Here is a 22,565-nt window from a genome sequence, read left to right as displayed (position 1 = left end):
TGACTGGGAATCAAACCTACAATCCTTCCGTGCATAGGGTGACACGCTAACCACTGAACCACACCAAGGGCAGAAACCGCCTTTTAACACTACTTTATGTTTAATTTTTAAATTTTGTAGGATTTATGTATATATTTTTACTGATTTCTAATTTACTACTCTTTTAGAATTTTATTATTTATGTAAGAGACCATGAATTCTCCACTTTAAGTATACAGCTCAATGATGTTTTTCAAAGATGTACATCTGTTTAAATACCACCCGTCATGAAGTAAAATACTTTTTAGCCCAGCAAGTCTTTTCATGATTCCCTTATTCAGCCCCACCATTCCACCCCAGAAATCTATGAATGTCATTTCTGTAACTGTAGAGAAGTTGTGAATGTTCTCTTACTACATAAAAATAGAATTATTCAGCATTTGTGTGTGTGGTCTTTTGCTCAGGCTGCTATTTTGAAATTTACCTATGTTAATGATATCAGCACTTTATTATTGCTGAATAGTATTCCATTGTAATGATTATAGCAATTTAGCAGTTTGTTTCTCCATTCATCTTGATGGACATTTGGGCTGTTTCTAGGTTTAGGCATGTAGCATATGATTTGGTCTTTTTTTGGTTTTTTAAAACTAGTCTGATAATCTCTTCTCTTTTTCAAACATATATTTTTATTGATTTCAAAGAAGAAGGAAGAGGGAGAGAGAGAACCATCAATGATGAGAGAGAATCATTGATTGGCTGCCTCCTACATGCCCCCAACTGGAGATTGGGCCTACAACCCAGGCATTTGACTTGACTAGGAATCGAACTGTGACCTCTTGGTTCATAGGTCAATGCTCAACCACTGAGCCACACGAGCTTGGCAATCTATTTTTTAATTTCTCTGTTTATTTCATTTACATTTTAGGTATAGTTGAATTTAAGTTTCATTTCACTATTTCTTTTTCTATTTATCCCATCTGTTCTGCTCCTTTTCCCCCCTTTCTTCCTTCCCTTATGTTTTTGCTGTTTGATATTTTCCTCTGGTTTATTACATATAATCCATTTTATTTATTTTATGATTGTTGCAACGTTTACAATATGCATCCTTAATTAAATGGGTGAGAAATCACCGGTAATTTTTATTCTTGTTCCTCCTTTTCTTCAACTTTCTATTCTCTCTAATTTCTGGCACTCCAGTTATACATATTTGAAAGAGACATATTATCCCACTAGTAAGTAATATGAAAAAAATATTATTGGGTGCCTAAAAATTCTTCAGGTCATTAGTATATGTTTTATAAAAACCTCCCTGTTTTGGTTCCCTTTGTCATCTTAGTATCCCTAACACTAGGGCCAGAAGAAGAAATTAGGTGTTCTCACATTTTTCTAGTTGTACAAAAGGTACAAACTCACTATTAATTTTCTATGTATGTGGAGACATGCAAGGCTTTTTAATGAACAAAACAGTACAGAATTTTTTGAATCTACATCAACTATGTGTAAGATGGCTTGTTTTTCTTCTGTGGGATTTTTTTTTTCAACCATTTAAAACAAATCTAAGTTTATAGTATATACTTATAGCTCTAATTTTTATGTTCTGTGACATAAATTATGACAAAAAACTAGAGGCCTGGTGTATGAAATTCGTTCATGGCTTGGGGAGTTCCCTCAGCCCAGCCTGCATCCTCTCCAATCTGGGATCCCTTGGGGATATCTGCCTGCCGGTTTAGGCCCAATCCCGGGGATCGGGCCTAAACCAGCAGGCAGACATCCCTCTCACAATCCTGGACCACTGGCTCCTAATCGCTCACCTGCCTGCCTGCCTGGTCACCCCTTACTGCCCTTCCCCGCACTGGCCTGGTCACCCCCAACTGCCCCCCTCTGCCAGCCTTGTTGCCCCTAATTGCCCACCCCTGCTGGCCTGGTCGCCCCCACCTGCCCCACCCTGCCAGCCTGGTTGCCTCTCACAGCCCCCCTGCTGTCCTGGTCACCCTACACAGCCTGCTTGTTCAGTCGTTTGGTTGTCCCTCACTAACCCCCTGCCGGCCTGGTTGTAGGCAGCCATCTTGTGAGTGCATGAGGGTTAATTTGCATATCACCTCTTTATTATATAGGATAGGATTTGTAAATTCAGATAGCATTAACTAGTGCATGTGTACGTGTCCATCTCTATTTACAATTTACTTTTTGGGGGAGTACCTTTCAAATGGCTTTTTCCTACTTTCTACAAAGAATTTGTATTACAGTCAATTATTTTTTATTTCAAAGTTGATGTGTTTGTGGCTAGAAAAGCCATGCTTGATTGATAGAAAAAAAATGGATATTCATGGTAGTTTTAGTTTTCTTAATGCAAACTGAACTGTATACAATAAGGCTCTTTTTCCCTTCAATCAGATGCATAACTCTTTATATGTGAGCAATATGTAAATGGCATATTGCATATATTATAGTTTAATTATGATTAAGAAAAAGTTTCAGTTCATATTTAGTTATAAGCCTACCTAGTGTTTATGAAGACCATTCCCCGTGTAAATTATATATTACTACATAATATGTATGAACATGAGTCATTTCAAAATAAAACATTGTCAACAATACAATTTAAAATTTTTAAAATTTATCTTTATTGTTGACAGTATTACAGATGTTCACCTTCCTCCCCCATTAACCCCCTCCATCTTGCTCCCACCCCTCCAAAGGTCTTCCCTGCACTATTACCTATCCATGGGCTGTGCTTATATGCATATAAATTCATTGGTTAATCTCTTCCCAAATTATCTTAAATTTTGACAATTTTAGTCAAATTGATGCAAATATTTCTTTGGTAGATTTTCTGCAGGAGAAAATGAAAAAAACACCTTGATAGTAAAAAAAAAAAATGACATAACCCATTGGTAAATAAATAATTTATTTCCTTATTAAATATTGAATTATACTAATCATTTTAATTGAGATATAATTGCATTTAACATTTGGTAAATTTAAGGTTTATAGCATATTGATTTGATACATTTACATTGCCATTGTCTTATTAGTTAACCTCTCTATCACATCACATAATTATTTATTCTAGAGATAGGAACAATTAAGATCTAATCTCCTAGCAAGTTTAATGTTTATAATAGTGTTGTTTATACTCACTGTATATTAGATCTCTAGGTTGTCTTATTTATATACTACTTGCAAGTATGTGCCTTTAACAACATATCTTCCATTCCCCACTCTCCATCTGCTAGTAACCACCATTCCACTCTGTTTTTCTTTGAGCTTTCTTTGTTGTTTTTTTAGATTCCACATATAAGAGATATCTTACATTATTTGTCCTTCTGTGTCTGACTAATCCCAGAGCAATTGGGTATGTTGTTTTGTGTTCTCGTACCCATTATTTTTCCTCATTATATTTCATCTTGGTAATTTTTTGTGACTTGCCAGAATTACCTCTTTCCTCACTACTGTTGAGTCTATTTTTGAGTCTGTTGCAGGTATTCTTCATCTCTTAATAGGATTTTCATTTGCAGCATTTCTGTTTGATTCTTGTAATTTTTATCTTTGCTGTTTTCACCTGAATTTACCTTTTGGCTGTCTTTCCCTTTAGATCCTTTATCATGTAATCATAGTGATTTTATGCTCCCTGTTTAATGACTTCAGCATTTGTTTCTTATCTGAATTTAGTTTCATTGATTGCTTTCTCTTGTCAGTGAGTTGTTTTCCTTGCTTATTTGTTTGCCTTTTAATTTTTATGTGCTTTGTAATGTTTCATGTCATTCTGCATTGTGATAATAGTGTTTATGTCTGGGAATGGAATCGCCTTTCAGATAAATCTTTTGTTTGAAAGAATGTTTGTGATATTTTAAAGAGACACTATATGTAAGTTTCCTATAATGTAAGAGAAGCTTTCATAAGCTCTGTGGAGTTAAAAGTATCCAAATTTATTTACTGTTTTCTTATTATTGTTTTTTGTAATTAACTTTGGGGGGACTTACTCTGTGTGATGCATGTTTCATATATACATTTTTTTTCTTAATCTTTACCCCAGGATATGTTCTTTTTTTAAAATTGATCTTAGTGAGAGGAAGGAGAGTGTGGGAGGGAGGGAGAGGGGGAGAGAGCGGGAGAAAGCGGGAGGGAGGGAGGGAGGGAGGAAGGGAGGGAGACAGAGAGAGAGAGAGAGAGAGAGAGAGACTGATGATATGAGAGAGACCTCAATTGGCTGCCTCCCAAATGCACCCTGGCCAGGGATTGAACCTGCAACCTGAGTGCACTGAATGGGAATCAAATCCACAACCAATTGAGCCATACTGGCCAGGGCTGATTTATATTTTTTAAAACAGACTTTTAGGTTATGAATTTATTCCCATTTTACACATGTGAAAACTTAAGTAAAATTACTTACATAAAAATAAACACCTGTCAAATGACATAACTGGGACTTGATTCTCCAAGTCTGTCAATTTCATATCTGGTGTTCTTAACTATTACCTTGTTTCAATGCATTATTTAACTTAATGGGGGAAAAATGGGTGTCAGTTATATTGAAGGTCATCCTTTGATAAGTTCTTTAGAGGGATGACACCATCAATATGATGTGATCTGCATTTAACATACTAATATTCTATGAATGGATTTCAATGAGTATTACTTTTCATTAAGCAATTGGAAAGGTAGAAATACATGGTAATAGGTATTACTTATTAACGATACCTGGTTGATGTATTTTACAGGAATCTGGTGACTATGAAGGACTCATTTACCATTGTAAATGGTCCAACTGTCCTCAGGTTACAATCATCATTGTCTTGGTTCCCAGAATACTACTTATGTAGAGCTAGCTCATGAGTAAGTCTTCTGCACTATACAGCAGGTCCTCAAATAATGTTTGTTCTATGTCTTTTGTTATAACGTTGACGAGATGCCATAGTGTTGCCAGTGGAAATGGGATTCTTCCACTGAGTTGTGAGAAAAGCATTTTGGAGACAGGCATAGGAGGATGTGAATAGTGGCAGTATTTATTTGAATGGAAACCTAGGACAGACCCCAGGGTCCCGATGTCTCATCCAAGACCAGGTGGCTGAGCTCCATCTCGCTGTGGAAGTCTGGGGCCTGGTCAGCACAAGTACACAATCCAGCAAGAGGGTCAGGATCCGGAACTGTACTGCCATCAACTTGGCTCTGGTAGTCCAACATAGACTCTGCTCCTGGCTGCCCTCTGGCCTGATCAGCACTGTGCTTCACCCCGGTGGCTGCAATGGGAAGAGAGAAGGTGTGAAGGAACCAGCCCCTGGCATTTGTTAATAAGCTTTGATCATATTACTTTGGGCTTGTGAAGGGATAAGCTGTCTTTCAAACTAACCAGTCTTCTTTCTAATTCTTTGTGACTTATGCTGGGTCCTCCCCCTATGCAATCCCTTTCCTTGGTCTTTGAGGTTCTGTGCCCTTATCCTATCCAGTCCTTTTCTCAGATTTTCCCAGGCTGTTATGTCCCATTTGGGCTCCTACTGCAGTGGTCTAATAGTTTTGCTTCGTCATCTGATTTCTACTGCACATGCCTAAGCATAAAAATCTCTTTTACTTATTCTTTCCCCACCTTCGTTTGTATGGTTGTTCCCTAGAAAGTTGGTCCTTCCTACTTAGGGGAGGGAGGAATGTTAATCCCCTTGGCAGGGCAATGCAGTTATCCCCTGGAAGTTGATCCATGCAGACTTAAATCAGGCTATCTGCCTTAAATGGAAACTTACTGTACAAAGATAAAATTGGATTGTGAAGCACAGTATGGGATAGCATTAAGCACGTGGAGGTGATAATGGATACAATAAAGAAATTGAAGCACAGTAACAGGATAAGGAAGAACAAAGAACAAAGAATATCTTCCCCAAGTCTTAGCACCTTTATTCATAATTGTTCCAAACTTGAAGCAACCAAGATGTCCTTCAGTAGGTGAATAAAGTGTGGTACATTTCTACGATGGGATACTATTCTATATAATAAAAGCGTAATATGCTGAGTGTCTGGTTGTCCTGTCGTCTGTTCAACCAATCAAAGCATAATATGCTAATGATATGCTAAGGTCGCTCAACCACTCACTATGATGTGCACTGACCACCAGGGGGCAGATGCTCCAACTGGTAGGTTAGCTTGCTGATGGAGTCTGGCCCATCGGGACTGAGCAAGATGGGCCGGACACGCACTGGAGCTCTCCCGCGGTCCCTCCCTGTGCACCAGTGGGGTCACTTGGCCTGGCCTGCACCCTCTTGCAATCCAGGACTCCTCAGGGGATCTCAGAGGGCAGGTTTTGGCCCGATCCCGCAGGCCAGGCTGAGGGACCCCACTAGTGCACGAATCCATGCACCGGGCCTCTAGTTTAGCAATAAAAAGAATGAGCAATAAATCTATAAAAACACATAAGTGAACCTTAAATGCATATTGCTACGTGTGAGAAGCCAGTCCAGACAAAAGTTACTTTTTTATTCCACCTATATGACATTCTGGAAAAAGCAAAGCTATAAAAACAGTAAACAGATTAATTATGGTTCAGGGAGTTGAGGGGGAGAGAAGAGGGATAAATAGGTGGAGCACACATATTTTTTGAGAGCAGAAAAACTAATCTAGATGATACTGTAATAGTGGTCACACAGCATGTATTTATAAAAAGCCATAGAACTGTACAACTCAAGAGTGAACCCTACTGTAATCTGTGGACTTTAGTTAATAATGATGTATCAATATTAATTCATCAGTTTTAACAAATGTACCACACTAAAACAAGATGCTAACAATAATAGAAACTATATGGGATGGAGAGGGGTTGGGTAAACAGGGAGTACATATATGGGAATACTGTACTTTGGGTGCAGTTTTTCTATAAGCCTAAAATTTGCTTAAAAAAATAAAAACCTGTTAATTCAGTTACTGATGCCTGAAAGAGTTCATAAAATTGATTATACAAAGTAATCTAATAGCCATAGATAGTATCTAACTAATGTAACAAAACAATGTTAAGGGAAGATATTTCTCTTTTGTTAAAATTTAATTCTCATTGTGCCCCTCCCCCTTTTTTTCTTAAAAGAATACCTGCAGTCATTCTTGTTTCTGTGTTCATTTTTTTTTCTTTTTTTCTGTTAGGTGTATTAGCCCTTTCTTGGTACCCACCTGATTCACATGATGAGAATGGAGTACCTACTGATGACTTGGTACCAACTATTTTGGATAAAGCTCATAAATACAATCTAAAGGTACTTTATTTCATGTATTTTAAATTTTTATTGCGATATGATTGACATATGACATATTTGTTTCAGGTCTTCATTATAATAACATGTATATATTTGAAATGATATCAAAATAAGTCGTTAAAATCCATCATTATACATTGTAACAATATTTTGTGATGAGAATTTATAAGATGTATTTTCTTAGTAACGTTCACATATGCAATGCAGTTATTATAGTTATTAACTATAGTTATTATGTTTTACTTTACATGCCAGGACTTAATAATTTTATGACTGGAAGTTTGTACCTTTTATCATCTTCAAACATTTTGCTCCTCTCCATCTCAGGAATCTATGATCTCTTCTCTGCAGCACTGAGTTGTTGGTTGTGTGTGTATGTGTTTAAGATTCCACATTTAAGTGAGATTGTCTTTCTCTGACACACTTATTTTACTTAGCATAATGCCATCAACTTCCTTCCATGATGTAACAAATTGCAAGATTTCCTTCTGTTTTTATAGCTGAATACATATACCACATTTTCTTTATCCATTCATTGGTTAATGGACACTACATTGTTTCCATTTCTTGGTTGTTGTAAATAATGATGCATTGAGTATCCAGTGTTTTTTCCATTTACTGTTTGTTTCCTTCATATAGTAGTTCTATTTTTACTTTTCTGAAAGAACTCCTTACTGTTTACCATAGTAGTTGCATCAGTTTATATTCCCTTTTCTCCATATCCTTGCAAACTCTTGTTATTTTCTCCCTTTTTGATAGTAATTCTAACAGATGTGAGATGATATCTCTCTGTGGCTTTGATTTGCATTTCCCTGATGATTAGTGAACTTAAAGTATCTTTTCATTTATTTGTTGGGATATGGATGTCTTCTTTGGATTGGAGGGGAAGTCTATTCAGAATCTCTACCCATTTTTAAATCAGATTGGTGTTTTTGTTTTTATTGCTATTGTGTGTATGAGTTCTTTATATATTTTGAATATTAACCCCTTATAAAATATTTGCAAATATTTTCTCCCATTTGGTAAGTTGCCTTTTATTTTGTTGATGGTTCCTTTGCTGTGCAGAAAGAAGCTTCTTAGGTTGATATCATTCCATATTATTTTATTTTTCTTAAGATACTTTTTTATTTTTCTTGTTATTTTTCTAATGGGTTGCACAGTAGCATTTTTAATCTATACTTGTGAGTTTTCTTCCTATAATTGATTTCTAGTTTCATATCATTGTAATCCAAAAAGATGCTGGGTGATTTTAACCTACTTAAAATTTTAAGACTTGTTTTGTGGCCTAACATTCGATGTATCCAAAAGCATGTTCCATATGCACTGGAGAAGAATATTTTTATTCTTTTGGATTGAATGTTCTGTTAATTGCATCTGGTATAACATGTCTTTATTAATTTTCTGTCTGGATGATTTATCCATTGATCGTACTATTATTATTTTAGTTCTGCCTACTTCAGCCTTTTAAGTTTGTTAATATTTGCTTTTTGTATTTAGGTTTCCCTATATTGGTTGAATAAATATTTAGAAATGTTATATATAGTCTCTTTTTGGATTAACACCTTTATACAGGGTATGGAAAAAGTACGTTTATAGCCTGGCTGGTGTGGGTCAGTGGTTAATGGTCAACCTATGAACCAGAAGGTCAGGGTTGGATTCCTGGTCAGGGCACATGCCCGGTTTCAAGCTTGATTCCCAGTGAGGGGTGTGCAAGAAGCAACCGATCAATGATTCTCTCTGATCACTAATGTGGTTATTTCTATCTCCCTCTCTCTGAAATCAATCTGTATACTAGTATATAAAAGGCTAATATGCTAAGTGTCGCTATGATGTGTACTGACCACCAGTGGGCAGATGCTCAACTCAGGAGCTGCCATGATGCACACTGGCCATTTACAGAGAAATGGCAGCATGGACCTGGTGCCGACAAAGCAACACTCGGCGTCCCCCAAGTGGGACACAGGCCCCGCCACCACCCTGGGGCAACAGCACACTAAATTGCAGCTGACGCTGTCGAGAACCCATGGCCAGCCCGGAAATAGTTGCTGTGGGCACTGGGTAATGATGTCACGTAGCAATGCCAGGTTTCCTCTCCCTAGTGACTACTAGTAACCTCCTTGTACTTTCTTCAGCCCAGGAACATGACTTGCGTTATAGCCAGACGAAAACATTTACACTTTAACCAAATGTCTGTGAAGTGTTTTTCCATGCTTCATCTCATTTGATCCTTTTACATTAGATTTTTCTGAATTTTAATATGTATATTTCAAGCAGTGAGATTTATACGTTTATTTTTTTTCTATTACAAATTAGCCCCTTTTTGTTTAAGCTAAGGAAGTCCCTTTAACATTTTTTGTAAGGCTGGTCGATCATGAACTCTAACTTCTATTTTTATGGAAAAATCTTTCTCATTTAGTTCTGAAGGATAACTTTGTTAGGGAGAGTATTCTAGTTTGTAAATTTTCTTTTAAAAGTGCTTTAAATATATTGTGCCACTCCTTTCTAGCCTATAATATTTCTGTTGAAAAATCTGTCGATATTATAGGGGTTCCCTTGAACATAACATACCATTTTTTTCTTTTGCTTCTTTTAAGATTCCTTTAACTTTTGACTATTTATAATGTATCTTAGGAGTCTCTTTCAGTACATTTCATTTGGAACTCTCTGGGATTTCTGGACTGCATGCCTGTTCTTTCCCAGATTAGGGAAGTTTTCTACCCTTTTTTATTTAAGGACCCCTATAATGCACATATTGGGCTTTTTTGATAGTCCCAGAAGTCCCTTAAGTTCTCTTATTTTCATTTTTCTTTTGCTGCTCTGATTGGATGAGTACCACTACCTTGTCATTGAGTCTTTCTCCTACTTTTTCTAGTCTGCTACTGAACCCCCCCCCCATTGTATATTTCAGTACAATTATTTTATTCTTTAACTCCATCATTTGTGTTTGATACTTTCTTATATTTTCTGTTTATTGAAATTCTCACTGTGTTCTGACCTCGGTGAGCATCTTAAAGCAGTTATTTTGAACTATTCATGTGAAAAACTTCGTTTCCTATTTCTGCATTACAAATTACCCCACAACTTGGCAGTTTAAAACAACACATTTATCATCTTATACAATATCTAAAGGTCAAGAATCTGGAAGTGTCTTAGCCTGGTAACATGATTCAGGATATCTCAGGAGATTACAATCAAGCTGTTGACTGGTGCTACAGCCATGCATCCAACTCTTTCATGTGGTCGTTGACAGGCATCAGTTTCTTTCAGCTATTGAAATGGGAGTTTTAGTTCTTCATCACATAAGCCTCTCTGTGGGGCTACCTGTGTCTCTTATGACATGGGAGCTGGATTCTTGCTGGGGCCTCTCATATGGGGCGCCACCTTGCCGGGGCTGACCAGCAGCCCCTGAGTGACGGATGAACAGATTGCTCTGCTGCAGTTCACTGTGAAAGAGAAAGCTAAGGGACAGCCTGGCTGATAGCAACCAGGCAGCCTTGATTGCCTGCCCCTTAGGCTTTTATTGGAATTTTTATCTTTAGATGCAATCAGTAGGGTAAGTAATCTTGTTTACATTGTCCTCTAGGGGCATCCAGAGATTAAGCATAAGAATTACAGTAAACACCCGGGGGTCTGCACATGCACAGACTTGTTTGGAAAGGTCAAGGAATAATTAGGGGTGCCGCCTATGACACTCCCCTAAGTCTCCCCTAAGTAGGAATTCTGATAAACAGGGCAGGCGGTCTTCCACACACTTCCCTTTTCTCAAAATGTCCTCCTTAAAACTTTCCAACCAAGCCTCGTGTGCTCCCCAACAGATTCTCCATAGTGAATGAAGAGAGAGTCCAGTTTAGAAGCTGAAGTTTTTTTCTGAACTAATCTTGAAATATCACTTTCATCCTATTTTATTGGTTTATTCACTGATAAACCAACCCTGGTACAATGAAAAAGGCAATTGCATAGGTCATGAATATTAGAAAATGGGGATCATATGTGGTTAATTTGGATAGTGGCTACTACAGAAAACTTGCAAATTTATTATATAGTGATAGCATGATTCTGATTCAAAAACTAAACAATAGCACAAGAAAGAGATTTATTTATAGGCTGATCCCACTGATGAAAATATATGCAAAATTCCTAAAGAAGACTTTAAAAAGTTGTTTATTAGAATGGATATTAAGAATAGTTTCAAGAGTATATGAAATCTGAATTCAAATCTCATATAGTCATTCCTGACTCAACCACTTACTAGCTATGTATGTTACTCTTGTGCCTCAGTTTCCTCATCTCTCAAATGGAATGGTTATAGAGATTACATGCTTTAATATATATAGCATTTAGTGTCTGGCACAGAATACACTATATAACAATTAAGTAAACAAGACTTCATTGGATATTTAAGGAGATAAATATCTTATTGGATACTGAAATTTTGAGAAAATAACTTGTTACTAATAACATGCTTAATAATGAAAGTTTTTTTAATCTTGATAAAAAGGTATATTTTAATAACTGTATCAAACACCTTACTTAATGGGGAAACAGTAGCAACACCAATCAAGCCTGCCCTCCGTCAGTATTTAATATAACTATAGAGATTCTGTCAAATAACTATTTTTAAACTGCTAAGTAAAATGATCATTTTTTACAAATGGAAAATACCTACAAAACCAATGAAAATAATCTAAAAATTATTAGACATTATAAGTCTAGTAATGTGACTGGAACCAAAAATATACACGGCAACAGGATTCCTACATTTCAGGGGGAAATGTAGTTTGTAACTAGCATAGCAAGAACATTTTAATAAAGGATATGAAATGAAAGAAAACGTACAGAAACATAAATTTGTTGGGAAGATTCAAAATCGCAAAAATGTTCTCTCAAACATTTGTATCATATTTTTAATATAACTCATAATATTATTAATATGTATAAATTTAATGTAATTCCAATCCAAATTTCCAGTGAGATTTTTAATGCAGAATTTGACAGGCTAATTCTAAAATTTAAAAATATAGTTTAATTTATTAAAATGTTTGATAATGAAGGCAGAACTTGTCTTCCCAAATAATGAAATAGAAGTAATTAAAAGAGTATAGCATTAGCATCAGTATACAGAAAGAAAACAGATCAATGAAACACAGTCCAATAATAAGGCACTTTGTATGGAAATCTGATATATAATCAATCATTTTAAATCATGTAAAAGGAATACTTATATATGATTTTCATGATACTGGTTTAGTTTTCTTGCATTATCCATTCTGTTGTTCTTGGACAATAATTTTCATTTCTAATAATTCTAACTTTCAGATTGCTATTTTTTCTTAGAGTTTATTCTTGTTTTCCTGTGCAATGCATTTTGCAACTTTTTTAAAAATTAAATTTGTTGGGGTGACATTGGTAAGTAACATTATGTAAGTTACAATAGTGCAATTCTATAATACATCATCAGTATATTGCATTGTGTGCTTACCACCCAAAGTCTAGTTTCCTTTCATGACTATATATTTTACCTTCTTTATCCTCCCACCATAGCCCTTTCTCTCTGGTAACCACTATTGTATTTTCTGTACCTTATCAGTTTCTTTCTGTTTGTTTTGTCTTTTAGATTCCACATATAAGTGAAAAATTATGGTTTTTGTCTTTCTCTGTCTGACTTAATTAACTGAGTATGACACTCTCAGGATCTATCCATGTTGTTGCAAATAGCAGTATTTCATTTTTTTTTTTTATAGTTGAGTAGTGTTCTATTGTATATATGTACTACCTCTTCTTAATCACCCATCAGAAGACACTTAGGTTGTTTATATAGTTTGGCTATTATAAATGCTGCAATGAACATAGGGCTGCGCGTATCTTTTTGAATTAGTGTTTTAGATTACTTTTGATAAATACCCCGCAGAATTGCTGGATCATATGGTAGTTTAATACTTGTTATATGTTGATTTTGATGACAATCATTCTGACAGGTGTGAGGTGATATCTCATTGTGGCTTTAATTTGCATTTCCCTGATTGCTGATGTTGAACATCTTTTCTATGTCAATTGGCCATTTGTATGTCCTCATTAGAGAAATGGCTATTCAGGTCCCATGCCCATTTTTTAATTGCATTTTTTCTTTTGTTACTATTAAGTTGTATGAGTTCCTTATATATTTTGGATATTAAACCCTTAACAGGTATATTATTGGTAATAGCTTACTCCATTGAGTAGGTTGTCTTGTTTTATTGATGGTTTCCTTTGTTGTGCAAAACTTTTTAGTTTAATGGTTTCTCATTTATATATTTTTTCGTTTGCCTTGCCCAAGGAGACATATCCAAAAAAGTATTACTAAAAGCAATGTCAAAGTGTTTTTTTCTATTTGTCTTATGGTTTCAGGTCTTAGGTTTAAATCTTTAACCCATCTTTATTTTTATTTTATTTTTAAAATATATTTTATTGATTTTTTACAGAGAGGAAGGGAGAGGGGATGTGCCTGCAACCAAGGTACATGCCCTTGACCGGAATCAAACCTGGGACCTTTGAGTCCACAGGCTGACGCTCTATCCACTGAGCCAAACCAGTTAGGCCTCTTTAACCCATTTTTAGTTTATTTCTGTGTGTGGAATCCAAATGTGGTCTTTCTTTTTTTTTTTTTTTTTGTATGTTTCTGTTCAGTTTTTCTAGCATACTTTATTGAAGAGACTGGCTTTACCCCATGGCATATTCTTGCCTCCTTTGTCATAGATGGATCTTTGGTAAGGGTTTATTTCTGGTCTTTCTGTTCTGTTCCATTGATCTTTGTATCTGTTTTTAAGCCAGTGCCATGTTGTTTTGATTAATATAGCCTTGTAGTGTAGTTGGATATCAAATAGTGTGAACCTCCAACTGTGTTCTTTTTCTCAAGATAGCTTTTATTGTTCGTGGCTTTTTAAGATGGTTATAGTTTTGTCATTGGTATTTTGATAGACTTCGAGTTGAATTTATAGATTGCTTTGGGTAGTATGGGCATTTTAATGATGTTAATTGTTCCTATCCATGAGCATGGTATATGGTTTGATTCATTTGTACCTTCAATTTTTTTAAGTGTATTATTTTTTGAGTAATAGGTCTTTCACCTCCTTGGATAAATTTGTTCTTAGGTATTTTAATTTCTTAATGCAATTGTAAATGTTAATTTCTCTTTCTGATAGTTAATCTTTGGTGTATAATATTCAAAAATCAATTGCATTTTTAATTTTGTTTTTTGCCACTGTAACAAATTAATTTATTAGTTCTAATAGTTATTTGGTGGAATCCTTAGTGTTTTCACTATATGTAATTTATGCTATCTGCAAATAATAATAGTTTTAATACTTTCCTTCCAATTTGCATGGTTGTCATATTTCACATCATTTTATCTTGTGTACCCTAAAGTAGCTATTTCAGTTGTTCTTATTACCTTTGTCTTGTAATCTTTTTATCAACATTATAAGTAATCAACTTCGTTTACTATATATTTATCTTTCCCAATAAAATTTATACTTTAAGATGTTTTCTTGTTATTATTTAGCCCCCTTTCTTTTCAGCTTAAAGTCTAACTTTTCCTTGTAAGGTTGGTTTTGTGGTGCTGAACTCCATTAGCTTGTCTGGAAAACTCTTATTTCTCCTTCAGTTCCAAATGATATCTTTGCTGGGCTGAGTATTCTTGTTTGGAAAGTGTTGTTTTTCTTTCAGCACTTTGAATATGTTATATGAATCCTTTCTGGCCTGCAGAGTTTTTGCTGAAAAATGTGTATATCAAGTTGTTTTTGTTTTTTTCTTATTGCTTTTAAAATTATCTTCTTCTCTTTAACTTTTTAATTGATATGTCTTGCTGTGGGTCTCTTTGGGTTTATTTCATTTGGAACTCTCTAGGCCAGTGGTTCTCAACCTTCCTAATGCTTCGACCCTTTAATACAGTTCCTCATGTTGTGGTGACCCCCAACCATAAAATTATTTTTGTTGCTACTTCATAACTGTAATTTTGCTACTGTTATGAATCATAATGTAAATATCTGATATGCGGGATGTATTTTCATTGTTACAAATTGAACATAATTAAAGCATAGTGATTAATCACAAAAACAATATGTAATTATATATGTTTTCCAATGGTCTTAGGCGACCCTGTGAAAGGGTCATTCGACCCCCAGGTTGAGAACCTCTGCAATATGTAATTATATATGTGTTTTCCGATGGTCTTCGTTCGACCCCCAAAGGGGTCGCGACCCACAGGTTGGCGACCCACAGGTTGAGAACCACTGTTCTAGGCTTTTTTGATCTGGAAGTGTTTTCTTCCCCAGGTTTGGGAAGATTGCAGCTCCTCTCTCTTTTTTTTCCTGGAACTCTTGAAATGCAAATTCTAGTCAGTTTGATTGTTAAGATAAGTTTCTTAATCTAGTTTAGCTTTCTTTTCATTCCTGTTTATTCTTACTAGGTGACTTTTTCTGTCCTGTCTTTAAGTTTACTAATTCTGTCTTCCATTGAACCCTCTAGTACATTTCTCAGTTTACTTTTTATATTCTTTAGCTATCTATGTTTGGTACTTTCTTATATTTTTCTTCACTTTATTGATGTTCTCACTGTGTCCATTCATTCTTCTCCCAAGCCTTGTTTAATAAGCAACTTTATGATCATTAATTTGAACTCTTTATTATTACCTCCCCAAGATTTTATCTTTATCTGGTGATATTTGTTTTTCATTAATTGCTTAATTCTGTGTTTGTTTCTATGCATAAGATGAAACAGCCATCTCTCCCAATCTTGAGGGTTTTACTTTGTTTAGGACAGGGGTGGGGAACATCCGGCCCTGTCAAGGCATTAGGGGTGAGTTAATTAAATGTTTGACCAAATATAGCAGGCTAGTTTTTAAGTTGATAATTTTATATGGGCTGTGAAATGATATTATAAATATCTAAGTGACTCTTGGCAGAAAAAAGATTCCCTACCCCTGGTTTAGGAGATTAATCTTATCATTCACCGTGATCTAGACCTTGGTTGTCTCTAAAACCTTTTTTTAAAATTGATTTCAGAGAGGAAGAGCGAGATAGAAACATCAGTGATGAGAGAATCATCGATCGGCTGCCTCCTACACGTTGCACACTGGGGATGGAGCCTGAAACCCAGGCATGTGTCCTGATGGGAATCAAACTGCGGTCTCCTGGTTCATAGGTCGATGCTCAACCACTGAGCCATGCAGGCCAGGCTCAAACCTCTTTAAGCAGCCTATTTTATGTTTCATAATCCCTAGTGGTTCCGGGTGTGCAAAGACCAGTTGATTCCCCATAGGAGAGAGTCTCAACACCTAGATTCAGGCTTTTTTGTAAGCCAGACCCTTGGGCAGCAGCTCTTGAAGAATGCAGATATATGCAGTCTGTGGGACCAAAGGTGTAAGCCCCATCAGCCCCCAGAGCCAGGCGGCTGACTTACAAATTGGTGTTTTAGTCAAGTGTAAGCTCCTTTTTGAGAAATACTGGTGCGCTGTTGTGGGGTAGAGAGAGAGCACCGAGATGCATTCCCTAAGGGCATTTCTGTAGCCCCTACATGTGTGCCACACTTGTCCCAGGCAAGTAGGCCTGTTTCACAGTACGGATGGGCATGTGTTTCAGTCTTCTGTCTCTGTAGTGCCTGGTGGTAGCCTGCCAAGACCTGTCTCTCTGATTGTCATATTTCCTTGGTACCCAGGAACACAAGCCCCCTTGGCTACCAGAGCCAGGCAATTAAGGATTATCCCCTGGACTCTAGCCACAAAAACCAGGGCACCAGACACAGGTAAGAGCTTCCCCTCCAAGAGATGCTGGTGCTCCGGAATGTGGCAGAGTGCGTGCAGGTAATTCCTGGCCTCTAAAGTCTCAGGGAAGGTTTTCAGTCACTCTTGGGTGTGTGATAAATTAGATGCCTGTTTCTCAGCCTACAGCTCTGATGATAAGGTAATAGGCCTCTTTCACAGAAATGCTGAGCCCCTGCCTCTGTTGTGCCCTAGGGATAGTAGCTGTTTAAGACTCTTTATGTGTCAGTTACAGTCCTGTGGGACCCACAGCGTAAGTCAGCTGGCCCCTAGAGCCAGGTGATGTAGATGTATCCCCTGGTAGCAGCTGCAAAAATCAGGCCACCAGCCAAGGACATAAGCTCTGTTCTTGGGAGATAAGGGCGAGCTTGTGTGAATGCAGTCATTGTCCTCTGTTTCCTGAGAGCACCGCAGTAGGCCTATATGTGTGTACCCATCAGGCAGATCTTCTGAACAAGCAAATGGGCCTCTTTCTCAGAAACACTGGGATGTGCCCTACTCATTTAGCTGTTGCAATGCCCTGGGAGTGGTAGTCTAACAAGATTGCTACAGTCCCATGGGACCCAAGAACACCACCCTCTGGCCTCTAGAGCCGGGCAGTCAGGGGTAATAGCCCTGGGTGGTAGCCATGAAACACAGGGCACCAGACCCGTGTAGAAGATCCTATCTGGGAGAGATTATCACTTTGGAACACTACTGGCTGGATCCACTGCAAAGACAGGATCCACCTACAAAAGAGAAGAGGAAGAATAAAAAAGGTAGCACACAGCAGCTGTAGCAAGACAGAGGGCACACGGAAAGATGGTGCCTACCAGCCTCCTTTCCCCAAGAGCATCCCAGCAGGACCCTGTTTCTCACATAAAGTCCGGGTACTTTTCCAGGGATTGCTTCTGCCCTGGGCACCATGGCAGTTGAGCCTGTGCATAAGCCCTTTAAGAGCTATTTCTCAGTTCACGATAGTCCCTTGGTGACGAGCCCCATTGGTCGTTAAATGTAGATGCTTTGGGCTTGTCTCTCAGATGCTGGTATTAACCCTTTCACTCCAATTTAATTTTGGAATTCAAACAGTGTGGTCCGAATTGGAAGTCCTTCCTCTCTTGGTTGCAGTAGTTCCCTGGAGGAAATTGCCGATTACCTCAATCACCAACTCGACGTTGGACCTGCTACCAGCGCCTGGTCTGTCGATTCAGCCTTGATGTTGGCGCGCAAAAGGTTAAAAGTTAGGTTGCCCAATGTTGGGTATGAACCCTTTGCCCCTCATGGAGAAGCTCCTGGTTTCCAGTTTTCTGCCAGTTGTGGGTCACTGTTCCATGCAAGAGTTTGTGAGGTTATGTCTCAGCCTTTCTTACCTGCTCCCATGTGGGCTTCCTCTTGATTGGCAGATATGACGGAGTTGCTCTGCCAGTTTTTGGGTGTTTGTTTTTGTCACAGGAAATTGTTCCATATGTAGCTATAGATTTGGTGTGTCTAATGGAAGAGGCGAGTTCAGGATCTTCCTATGTCTTTAACTGGAACCCTCTTTCTTTTTTCCAAAAGAGTAGAAACATACATACTTCAACAAAATTATAAGTAAAAATACAAAAAAGGTAATATTTGACACTCACTGAGAAACATTTTTGTGAAAAATTTAAATGTAATCAACATGAATATAGTCAATAATAAATATCTGTTGACATTTTAATGGGGAAAAAAACCCAGGAGAAATAAAAACACTTAAAAAATACACTGTCACTATTATAACACATGAAAGTGTTTTTCTTAAAAAGTTAATTTCCACCTGGACATTTCAATTTTTCTCCCCTTTTTGAATTTACATTCTGAAATTTGGGTTCTATTGCAGTTTTCACTTTTATGGAATATTTTTTCTATCCCTTCAGTGTATGTGTATCCTTAAATCTGAAGTGGGTCTCTTGTTAACAGCATATAGTAGGGTCTTTATTTTTATCCAGCCAGCCACTCTTTGCCTTTTGATTAGCGAATTCAATTTCATTTCTTTTAAAAGTAAATATTAATATCTAAGGACTTTACTGCCATATTTTTCTCTGTTTTTGCCTACTTTATAAATTGGTTATTTTTATGATGGTGTGCTCTGTTTTCCCCTCCTTTGTCTTTTGTGGATCCACTGCAGGTTTTTGCTTTGTGTTTACCATGGGATTTATATATAAAAAATATTTTTTAGATAGTTCGTTTTAGATTAATAACAACTTATCTTTGATGTCTTATAAAAACACTAGGGGCCCAGTGCATGAATTTGTGCACCTTGAACGGAACTGTGGGCCACCAGGCTGCAATGGGCACAGGGGCAGGTCTTGGCCTATCCTCTGTGCCCCTGCCTGGCCGCTCCCGCCAGCGCCGCTTGTACCCGCTGATGGCGCCAAGCGATCGGTTGCAAGCAGGGCTGGCAGCGGGTGTGAGTGCAGGGTGGGATTGCGGCAGGCAGGAGTAAAGAATTTTTAGTAACCACCACAGGCTTGCCCCAATGACAGTGACCAGAGCCCTCGCTCACCTGCTCCATCATCCCGTCACCCACCATGTTCCACATGTGTCATAGCGACCAGTTGTTCTGCCATTCAGTCTATTTGCATATTAGGGTTCTATATATATATACTAGAGGCCCAGTGCACAAAATTCATGCATGGAGGGGGCGGGGGAAGGTTGTCCCTCAGCCCAGCCTGCACCCTCTCCAATCTGGGACCCCTCTCACAATCTGGGACTGCCGGCTCTCAACCACTTGCCTGCCCGATTGCCCCTAACCACTTCTGCCTGCCAGCCTGATCAACGCCTAACTGCTCCCCTGATGGTCTGGTCCCCCCCAACTGTCCTACCCTGCTGGTGATCTTGTGCGAGAGCATGGTGGTCAATTTGAATATTACCTCTTTATTTTATATATATATATACACATATATATATGTATATATGTATGTATGTATATATACATACACACACACACACACACACACATACACACACACTAGAGGCCTGGTGCATGAAATTCGTGCACTGTGGCGGGGTGTCCCTCAGCCCAGCCTCTGCACCCTCTCCAATCTGGGACCCCTCTCACAGTCCAGGACTGCTGGCTCCCCACTGCTCACCTGCCTGCCTGCCTGATTGCCTAACTGCTTCTGCCTGCCAGCCTGACCCCCCCCACCGAACCACTCCCCTGCCAGCCTGACCGACACTTAACTGTTCCCCTGCAGGCCCGATCACCACCCCCCAACTGCCCTCCCCTGCTGGCCTGATTGCCCACAACTGCCCTTCCCTGCAGACCATCTTGTGGTGGCCATCTTTGACCGCGTGAGGGCAGCCATCTTGTGTGTTGGAGTGATGGTCAATTTGCACAGTGGTTGTGACTAATTAGCATATCTAGTCATGACTGTTAGGGTGTGGTGACCAATTTGCATATTACCGTTTTATTAGTATAGATACTAGTAGATAACCTTTTATTGTTACCTTTTATATTACTGATATCACAATTTACTTTTTTGTTTGTATAATAACTGTAGTTATATTTTTCTTTTCCTTTAATCTTTAGACATACAGTTTTCTAAGTCTGGCTATACATTTTTCACCTGTACTAGTGTGTTGTATTCTTTTGTATGTTTTTATTTCAGCAGGTAGAACTCCTTTCAGCATTTCTTGCAATGCAGGTCTAGTGGTAGTGAACTACTTCAGATCTTATTTTAAGGATGAGTTTTCTGGATAAAGTATTCTTGGCTGGCTATTTTAATCTTTCAGCACTTTGAGTATGTCATTCTACTCTCTCCTGACCTGTAGTTTCTGCTGAGAAATCACCAATAGCCTAATGCGGATTCTTTTGTAAGTTAAATTATATTTTTTAACCTGGCTGCCTTTAAGATTCTTTATCACTGATTTGTGACAGTTATGTCTTGGAGAAGGTCTTTCTGAATTGAGATTACAGAATGATCTATTGGCTTTGTAGACTTGTATGTCCAGGTCTTTCCTCGGGTTTGAGAAGTTCTCAACTACTTTTTAAATAAACTCTCTGCCCGTTTGTCCTGGAATCCTGATTATTCTATATGTTGTTTTTATGAATAACAGTAACTCATGGAGACTGTCTTTGCTCTGTTTAAAACTATGTTTCCTCTTCTGTGTTATTTCAAAATTCCTATTCTCTAAATTAATTACTCTTTTTTCCATATAATCTGCCCTGCTACATAAGTTCTATATTGCATTCTTAATTTCATTCATTGACTTTACAGTTCCAGAGTTTCTGTTTGGTTCTCTTTTATAATTTTATTTCCTTTGGTAAAGAACTCATTTTGTTCCTAATTTTATTCCTAATTTCACTGAATTGTCTTTCTGAGTTTTCTTACAACTGAGTTTCTTCAGAGTAGCTATTTTGAAATTTTAACTGTTAGATTACAAATTTCTGTACCTTTGAGCTTGATTGCTGGAGAATATAATTTTCTTTTTTTGATGCCATATTTCCTTGAAGTTTCATATTCCTTGCAGATATACTTTGCTGTAGTAGATACCTTCTTGACTCTTTTCTCATTTCCTTCAGCAGATGAGGTGCTGTTATTACCTGAGTTTTTATCTGTATTTGTGTGCTGGGGCTGAACAGCAGCCCCTGAGCGACAGATGAACAAATTACTCCGACACAGTTTCACTGTGGGGGAGAGGACTAAGGGACAGCCCTGCTGAAGAATTCAGGCATCCTCCATTGCCTGCCTCATTATTGGAATTTTTATCTTTAGATACAATCAGTAGGGTGAGTAATCTTGGGAGGACACGTGTTTACATTGTCCTCTAGGCAAGGGCATCCAGGGATTAAGCATAAGGATTACAGTAAACACCCGGGGGTTTGCATATGCACAGACTTGTTTGGAATGGTCAAGGAATAATTAGGGGTGCCGCCTTCGACACTCCCCTAAGTCGGAATTCTGATAGAGCAGGCAGCCTTCACACACTTCCCTTTTCTCAGATGTCCTCCTTACAACTTTCCAACCAAGTCTCTTGTCTCCCCAACACTTGTGAAGGTGTACTGCTCCACTTCTATTGCTCCCTCTTTTGTGCAAAAATGTAAGCTTTTGTGCTTCTTCTGGTTTTTAAAAATCACTAGTTGAGTATTAGAAACCTCTCTTTTGTTTTAAATAAGGTGGCACTGTACCCAACTCTGTGCTTCCTGAGCATGCTCTCTGTCCACTGGAGCTTGCTCTCGCAGTAGTACTTGTCAGCCCACACAAGGAGCTGACATAGAGTGGGGAGAGGTGTGGGTTTAGCACTGAGTGCAGTGGGGGTGCCTGCAGACCCAGAGGGTGCACACAGGGTGGTACACCCAGAAGCTCCAGTTAGGACTTCCTGCTGCACACAGTCGCTTTAACACCATTTGAAATACTTATCTGCCTCTTTCCCAATGCCTTACCCCCACCCACAGTTATAGAGCTTTCACCATACTACTCTATGTGCTACAAGAAAGACTTGATTTCTCCAGCTGGGTGCCAACTAGCTGGGAATAACACTGCTTTCCTTTTTTCCTGTGGGAGAGGTCACCTTCAGCAGATAAATTAGTGCTTTTCAATGTTTCAGTGGTGCTGGAAGAG

At 38.0% G+C, this 22,565-nt stretch overlaps 1 protein-coding gene across 1 annotated transcript in view; it reads left to right on the top strand.

Moving 5' to 3' along the window:
* MANEA (mannosidase endo-alpha) overlaps positions 1 to 22,565 on the top strand; it is a 30,976-nt gene that overhangs the window by 893 nt on the left and 7,518 nt on the right. The window contains exon 2 of the mRNA XM_006778240.2: positions 7,099 to 7,208. Coding sequence (XP_006778303.1) covers positions 7,099 to 7,208 — 110 coding nt within the window. The remainder of the gene's footprint in view (positions 1 to 7,098; positions 7,209 to 22,565) is intronic.

This window comes from Myotis davidii, unplaced genomic scaffold, assembly GCF_000327345.1.
Source record: "Myotis davidii unplaced genomic scaffold, ASM32734v1 scaffold269, whole genome shotgun sequence".
NCBI lineage: Eukaryota > Metazoa > Chordata > Mammalia > Chiroptera > Vespertilionidae > Myotis > Myotis davidii.
Note: the sequence above shows the minus strand (reverse complement) of the source record. Positions and strands in the feature narration are given on the sequence as shown.